This window comes from Colossoma macropomum, unplaced genomic scaffold, assembly GCF_904425465.1.
Source record: "Colossoma macropomum unplaced genomic scaffold, Colossoma_macropomum, whole genome shotgun sequence".
Lineage (NCBI taxonomy): Eukaryota > Metazoa > Chordata > Actinopteri > Characiformes > Serrasalmidae > Colossoma > Colossoma macropomum.
In genome coordinates this window covers 8,256,134-8,264,529 of record NW_023494792.1, presented here as the reverse complement: position 1 = coordinate 8,264,529, position 8,396 = coordinate 8,256,134, and the positions used below count along the sequence as shown (strand labels likewise).

Sequence of the window (8,396 nt, the reverse complement as noted above, 5' to 3'; positions counted from 1 at the left end):
ATTATATTATTTCATTTGCACTTTTTTTATTATTATATTTAAGAGCTTTCAGTTTTGTGTTCCTCAGGTGCAACTGCTTTTTCTTTTCAAAGCAGTTTCAAACCCAACCCAAAGACTGTCTTTGTATTTTGGTTGTAATGCTATGCAGACAGAATTGGAGATCGAAACCAAAAGTATTTTAAAAAATTGTTTGTTTACTTATAAACTGAAAAAACAGAAATGACAAGACGTTTCCACACAGTGTGTTTATTAAACATTTACATTATTGCTGCATTTTGTGTGGCACTTGCAGTGTGCGTTCAGTGCTACTTCAGACAGTATATACTTCCTTCAGTACATCTACTGTATACAAATGACTGAAGCTCAGGTTAGTGCATCACAGTAGTAAAGTATAATTCATTGCTTAAATGCATGTCAAGAAGCCAGCTCCTTCAACTGTTACTGACGTGCAAATACAAGGCACCACTGGATTAACAGTATGTTGTCAGCATTTGCAAATAATTTAATATTTTCCCCCTCACCCCTCACTATTAACACTACTGTAACTACATATTGCCATTTAGAGACCTGTTTTGCAAAGCAGACTAAAATATGAAACAAAAAAATGAAAATAGTTAAAGCATTTCATTCATTCAGAGTGCTTTGGTACAATTCAATCACAGTAAGATGGGTTAGAAGAGGATAAGAGGGTAACTTCACTTTCAAGTGTAATTTTTAATTCCATAAATAGATCAGCATGTGACAGGTAAGAAAAAATTGCACTTAAATAGAGTAACTGTTGTAAACATAAAATATATAAAGTACACCAAGAATGTAGTTGATTAAAAGGAGTGTTACAACGTGACTTTGACATTCTTCAGGCCCTATTACAATCATCCCCAGCAAAACCGCCTCTTATACAATCTTTGTAGGACTGCGAAGGTTTAGGATAGTAGTGCTAGTCGAGGTCAGAATTCTTCAGAAGGCAAATTTTAGGTATTTCAAGTAAAAACTGCAGATAAGACTGCATCAGTCTTGTTTTCATGACTGCAGTCTGATTTGGAGCACAATATCATTGGCAGGAGAATATACTCTCTAAATATCTCCAGTTTTTTGGTCATGACGTTCTGTGATTCTGTAGAACAAACTTACTTTTACTTGAAACTTTCATTTTCTTCCTTGCAAGTTAAGGGTAGTGCAGTTCAGGCAACGCCATCACCTGGAAGCTAATGATACTGCCTTATATTCTATTATCACATTCTTTTCAGTTGGCCACTTTGCATGCAGTCAACCGTTTTTCCGAAAGGCACATGCAGTCTAAGCATGCAATTATATTGCATGAAACACAGCTAGTGAGGCTGTGGAAAAGTGTGGATCAGAAAGAGGATAATTTTGAGACTTCAATTGTCCACAAGATGCTGAAGGTGCTTTGGATGTCTGCAGCAGTGCTGGTATATGAGGTTTGTAGAGTTATATCCTCAACTGCATGAAGAAGTTGCTTAGAGATGTGACACTTTCCCTCAGTTTGGCATCATCTTCTGGGCTGAAAGCCACTCCTGCCAGGCGAGTGGACCCATTTGCCCCAAGCACACAAGGTAAGCTGAGGAACACCTCTGAACCAATACCTCCCCATCCCTGAGACAAAGCACACACAGCTAGAGTAAACAAGTACAAACGCAAACCCTAAAGAAGCACATACCAATCTTTCAAAAATTCTGCAAAATTAAATGGTTAAGATGCGAAGTCATTCAGACTGGTTTGTTGTGAAATTCTTTATTCTAGAGAAACTTACTGAATAAGAATAATTCACAGTGGTGGGGATGGGAACCAGACATATGAAGCCTTTGATCCCTCTAAAAACTCCCTCACAGAACATTATTACATATCCCAGAAGACACATTTAATTCACTGGTGGTTTTGGATAGTAAATAAAATGGCTATTTTTTCATAGACATTACAAACTCTGGTTCCTATCACCACCACTGTAAAGAATTCTGAATCATTAAGTTTCTCTATTGTTATTATTATGATGATATTATTAAGCGGCATCAAGTCAGTTGTGATTCTGGCTTCCACATGGACAGTGATTCTCCAGAAAGCCTTCTATTTGGGTCTTGAGGCTTGATTTGGTCAAAGTGCAATTTATTTTTCTTGCCATCCAAGGTACTTTTAAAACACGAAAGGCATCAATATTTTTCCTGTCCTGTTTCCTGTTTCTCTACAACGCTTCACACCACTCAGAGGTACATGGCTAAGGAGGTCTGGCATCTTCTAGGAACTGGATTGATGAAATAATAAACACAACATCAAATTTGTTTGGGAAGACCACATACAATGGGTGATACAGACTACAGAAGGCCTTAGAAAAGAAGCTCAGGGCCCAAATTTATCAAACTTCAGATTAAGAATGATACATTTTTGCCTTATACACACACAACGGAACAGGGACAACATGGACTGATGGAATCCTGGGCCCATATTCACCTAGCTTCTGAGTGCTGATCTAGGATCAGATTTCTCTCTTATTTAGAATGATCTTACTGGCAGGAACAGATCCTAGAACAGCCCTCCTACTCTGATTTATTAATTCAGGCCCTGATGTTAGATCAGTGTTCTTACTCTAAGATGCTTGATAAACATGGGCCTGGGACTGCTTCATAGGACTGTCTCTCTGTGCTGTGATTACCTTCTGGACGTTTACAGAGAGCAACAGACTGAGTGACTGACCTGAGCCAGAGTGGTGATGGAGTGTGTTTTCTTCTGGTCTGTGAGAATGCTGTGAGTGATGTCAGCGATGGAGAGCCCAACAGACCAGGATCTCTGACCTTTCCCCTTCAACATGTCGAATGCCCTGAAGGGTGTTAAACATAGGATCACAGCTTAGCACCCACAGATGCCGTGATTAACAGAGTCAGCAGCGTGCAATTGTTGGATCCAGGTCCGAGTCAAAGTGAATAGGAAATCATTACACATTTTTCTTCTATACAATGGAAGGGTCTCTGAGCTAGCTGAGCATTTTGCTTTGTGATAGGTGGTGGAAGGTGGAGGTGAAACATGGAACATAAGGTTAATATTATTAATATGTTAATATTATTTATTTTTAAGTCAAAAGAGGCGAGCAAAGTCATTATGTGCCAATCAAAGATTATTGAAAACAGTTTTGTCTTTTTAATAGGATGATATGATGAATTTTGCTTAATATGACCAGGGACATCCATTTTAAATACTCTGGTTAACATTAAGCCACTTCTAAATATCTAAATGAAGATTTCAAATGCATTAAACTAAAGTTTGTGATACGATGCTCAACAGTTCTTACCTGTCCATCAGTGGCTTTGTAGAGCTGGACACTGGGATCAACACTTGCTGTTTGTCCCCACCTGATCCTCCATTACCCCATACAGCGACTAATAAGCAGTCAGAGATGTCCGTTAGCATTTCTTCAAAAATTAAATCATTACAATCTATCAAATAGTAGTGTGACACTCACATATGCATGACAAGAAGGACACTCAACACTTCTACAAACTCCATATAAAAGCCTCAAACAATCTGATACAAAAGTTTGAACAAACTCAGTCAAATTATATTTTAATAAGTTAACATATCCTCTACAGGGAACAAAATTAAATATGCCATTTTTGACCATTTAACATAATGGAAAATATATATATATATATATATATATATATATATATATATATATATATATATATATATATATATATAAAGTGCCATAACTTTTGCACAGGCCACGTTTTGTTTTTTTTCCCTGATATGTTAAATTCAGTAAATAAATAGTAACAGTGCATTAAAATGTGCAGAAATGTACAGAGGATGTGTTCATTTATTTTCATTTAGTAAATCAACAAAATGTAATTTGACCAGGGGTGCCCAAACTTTTGCATTCGACTGCAATAGTCAAAATAAAACTTTACAAACAAACCATCAGCAAGGCACATAAATAGCAAAATGAAAATATCTGGGCTCACCTTTGTTGTCAGAGAGCTCTCCTATGACCCAGGCCTGTTTGTTTGTGCTCTTGGCCAGCAGAGCAACATTGAGGAAATAAGAGAGCCGTTCTGATTCCAGGTTACAGCCTGCACCTATCACATGCGTCGGTAGAAAGCAACTCTGCCTCCATGCCACATGTGTCATTACGTCCACTAAGAACAAGAACAGCGCCCAGGTCACATACACACATGACTCAAAGCTGTAATGCATTGGCACATTACTGATGTAGACTATGCAATGCACTGTAATGTCAGAACGCATCTCAGAAACAGGGCTGTTTGTAAAATCAGCAGCTAGCATTTGTGCTGAAAAGGTTGCAATTTTTTTGGCACAAACTAAAGTACTGTAGCTTTGAGATAAACATCCAAAGTGATACTTCTAAAGTGTTAATTTCAGTAAATGGAACAACTTACTAACTGAAAAAAATAAATAAGGTAGCACGTAAAAGGTCTGAATTTTAATTCATTTTCTCCGCAATACCTGATCCCCACAAGGGGGAGCCATTAGCACACAGCAGTTTTGTGTGCATTATTGAAAGAGAGGAAATCCACACCACCAGGATTTCATGAATGCAAGCATGCTTGCAGACACAAATTTCAAAACAAAAAGCAAAATATTTTATCACCTAAGGATTACTTAATGTTAATTTATATATATAATAGCACTGATAGAAACCAATGAGTAGTTAGTAAGTTATAACAGAAATTGGCAACTATAACTTTTTGTTATAAATGTTATAGACGTACCTCCTTCTCTAAGTAAATTTGAATTCTTCTTTTTTGTTTGTTTGTTTTTATTCTTTTTGTTAAGTACATGGAAAGGTATCAAAATTGCTATCTATGGTAATCAACCATATGTGACAGATGCTGCAGATGAAGATTAGGTTGAAACATTGCTGGAATATTCCTTTAACTCTAGTGTTTTCATCAGCAATCATTCCTCAGTTTCCCTTTACAGCAAAAAAGAGGCTTCCCTGTCATTACACAAAGTTTAAAGACAGATGGGAACGCGCTGCACGCTGACCAGGCTGAGAGGCGATGAGCAGCACTGCAGTGGGGCTGAGCTGGGCCAGGCTTGGGATGATGCGGCGGTACAGATCCACATTAGTCTGCACTACACTCACGTATGACTGCTCCTCACTCCAGGCATTTGCAGTCACCACCACCACTTTGGAGCCAGCTGAGGCCGACAGGTCTGCAGAGAAGAAGACACTCACCCTATCAGTGCTGAGTCCCAGTGGAAAGAGGTTATTACGTAACCCTACACAGCCTATGACACATGAGTCATGTGAGTGGCATTATGTCAACAGTTTGTGTGCTGCTGTTTCAGAAGACATTTGCCTTTTAAATCTCAATAAATCTACTAACAAACTGAGAAAAATGAAATACTGAACATCATGAGGAAAGTAAAAAGAAAGTGAAACAGTTCTGAATGACCCAAATACAGCAGATCCAAATACAGGTCCATGTGGTGCGTGTTCTTATGCTTGACTTGCTTTAACACACATGACTCAGATTACAAAGGGCTTCTTACGTACAACATGAGTCAAATCCAGAATGGCAGAACTGAGAAAACACTATAGTAGCTATTTTAGAGTGATTGCTTGTTAGAAACAACATTATGCTTTAACTGACATTCCCATCAGCGTTGTAATACTGAGCTAAAACATAGTACTGAGGTACTGTTCAAAGCCATATCCAACAGTCTCCATGTAAAATCCTGACCACTAAAGAGCTCAATAATTTAGGATAAACTGTTTTTGGAAACACAATATAAAAATTTTACCTTTTGAGACTTCGACTTTGGGCAACTTGAAAATCTCCAGGTCCACTGTACCACCCTTGGTTGAACTCTCTGGTATGTCAATCAAAACCAATTTATCCACAAAGACCTTTAATGAAAGAAGAAGAAGAAGAAAAAGAGAGAGTGTAATAGAGAGTGAGAGTAATAGATAGCAAGTGTATTTATGAGTAAACAGGAAAAGTGAGACAGAGGAATATCATGAGATCTAATGATAGAATTAAAGAACTATTTATACTGCATAGTTTTTGTTTTTTTTTAATGAGCAATTGAGCAATTTACTTTTGCCATGATACTCAACACAGCTGCCATCCCCAAGTCTCCCCCTCCAATCACAGACACTTTATTTATGCTCTGATCAGGCCGATTCCCACCTATGGAAACAAACCATACGGTCTTAATTTTTTTAATTATTGAACACACATTTTAATGATTGAACTCTTTCTTAATTAGTAGTAGTATTGTCTTTTTCTATGTTTACTGGCAAATGAATTCTGAAAAAAACAAGCAAACAAACAAAACAAGGCTATAATCATCCAATCACAGTTAGTTTTGCAGGTAAATTAAACAATTGTGTCATCTCACTGAAGATGTTACCATGTTAAACAGCATAGCTACCTTCCGTGATGTTTAGATGGGACACAAAAGCGAGCAGCTCATTGGGATCGTTTCCATCTCCTGTAGATTTCATGCCCAGAGGAGGTTCCTCTTCAAACTTAGCAATCATCTCCAACACCAGCGCAGTCACAGATGACTTTGGCTGAAATGTTGATAAAGTTAAACACATTGAAAATTGAGTTTGATGAGGTGGGCATGGGTGGGTTTCATTTACGTTAATTTAATACCGTGAATTGAAGAAAATACATTTATTACTTAACTACTTGATAGATCCAGGCAGGTCTTGTTTATGATTATGAGTATTTACATGAATCCTAAATGTAAACATTCATATCCACATCCATCGGGTATAAATTATCTTGTGTGGTCCTTAAACATGGATTAAATTAATGGTTTTCATAAACTAAAGAAGCAAACTTCAGACACCATGTCTTGGCTGATGGACCATGACTGGAGTAAGGAGACAACTGGGTAGGTTTGATTTTGAACTATTCCTTTCACCTAAACGTTATTTCACAGGCTGTATAATCTCTCTTACATGGTCCCAGCTGTGCAGGGCAGGCAGGAAGATCCTGCCCTGTGCGTTCACATGCTTTCCCTCTCTGATTATCATGTTGGCAGTGGGTCGCAGGAGGCAAATGGGAGGTGTGAAGGGGAACGAATCCAACAGCCATAACTGGATGGGCAAGTTGTAAGACCGACCTTGAAAACAAAACACATGGATAAGGAATGGTCAGCAAACTGTATCCCAATAAGATGCTCCTCTAACACAGTATAAACATAAGAGCACACAGACTCTCAATCCATTCTCAATCCAACGTGTCCACTGATCAACTGAGCAAGGGACTGATTCATCATCTCACCTCTGTACCTGACTGGGATGTTGCCCACCAACTTCAGCAGGTCCCTCTGGGAGCTGTCACTAAACGCTTTCGCCGGAAAGGAGAACCATTTGACCGGAAGTTAAAACCAACAAAATAATTTAATCAAGAGATTAAATGAATTTAAACGGAGAGCTTTATGTCCAAATTAATCACTCACTGTAAGCGCCAACCAGGAGTTTCATGTCGGGATAAACTCGGTTGACCTTCTGAAGCTCCTCAATGGCAACATCTCGAAATTTGTACTGTTAAAAAAGCAAATTCCAGTGAAAGGACAACTCAGTAAATCTGCTGTTTGACTGCGCTATCAGGTCAGACCGGTTGTTTCCTCTGAGAGGACTAACTTTAGGTATCTGTACGATCTAAGACGAAACTCCACAGGTAGCCTAGCCTACTTATCACATCCTCACACTCCTCCGCCGCTATACATACGACCCCCAAAAAGCAAGCAAAGCGTGAAACCCACCCTAGAGAGAATCTTTTTGACGGACTCCGAGCTCAGGTCCATGTTTAACAGGGATTGTTCAGCACTCTTCTCCTCTGCCTCTGTCTGTGCCTGTCAGCCGCTCAGAGAGCAATACTTCCGCAAACGCTTCACTGGCTACGCCTACGAACAACTACGGCGAGCCTGGAGGGAAATTCGCTAATGTCGTGATTCTGCCTGAAAACACAGACCAGTGATTTAATAATGACGACAACAGATAATTAAAGAAGAGCACTCATTCACCAAAAGCTTCTCAGCACAATGATAATTCTGACGTGCTAGAGCGAGCATCACTTTGAGCACTCTCTCTACCAATTCAGGTGATCTTAAAGGGGAATTCCACCGCTTTTTTAAAATTTCTTCATTCCATGTCGCTTGATGTGAAGCTTTCTTGACAGTGGTTATGATAGTACGTTAGTTCGGAGAGGCCATGAGCTGTTGCTATAATTTTCTGGATTGTTATCTTGTGATCTTAAGATGACACTTTTCTTATCTTTAGATCACAAGATAAATAACCCCTTTTCTCAAGATAACAATACAGAAAATGATAACTACCTCATGGCCTCTCCGGACTTATGTCTACACATAAACACAGTCATTTTATTCACTGTCCAAAACCA

The 8,396-nt window shown here is 38.6% G+C and overlaps 1 protein-coding gene across 1 annotated transcript; it reads right to left on the bottom strand.

Moving 5' to 3' along the window:
- Positions 1 to 683: 683 nt before the first annotated feature.
- On the bottom strand, positions 684 to 7,919 carry uevld (UEV and lactate/malate dehyrogenase domains). Its single transcript, XM_036575790.1, has 12 exons — positions 7,759 to 7,919; positions 7,453 to 7,537; positions 7,275 to 7,340; positions 6,950 to 7,113; positions 6,412 to 6,553; positions 6,076 to 6,167; positions 5,779 to 5,884; positions 5,017 to 5,187; positions 3,972 to 4,145; positions 3,299 to 3,386; positions 2,707 to 2,830; positions 684 to 1,614 (listed from the first exon to the last, which is right to left on the bottom strand). The coding sequence occupies exons 1-12, from the start codon at positions 7,798 to 7,800 to the stop codon at positions 1,450 to 1,452; spliced, it is 1,419 nt and encodes a 472-aa protein (XP_036431683.1). The 5' UTR covers positions 7,801 to 7,919; the 3' UTR covers positions 684 to 1,449.
- Between the last annotated feature and the right edge of the window lie 477 nt (positions 7,920 to 8,396).

What these genes read in the sequence shown, in the direction of transcription:
- uevld (XM_036575790.1), bottom strand. Translation starts at nt 7,800, where the DNA reads ATGGACCTGAGCTCGGAGTCCGTCAAAAAGATTCTCTCTAGG. An exon ending in ACTCCTGGTTGGCGCTTACA is followed by an intron (nt 7,341 to 7,452) that starts GTGAGTGATTAA and finishes TTCCGGCGAAAG; the next exon opens with CGTTTAGTGACAGCTCCCAG. An exon ending in CATCCCAGTCAGGTACAGAG is followed by an intron (nt 7,114 to 7,274) that starts GTGAGATGATGA and finishes TTTGTTTTCAAG; the next exon opens with GTCGGTCTTACAACTTGCCC.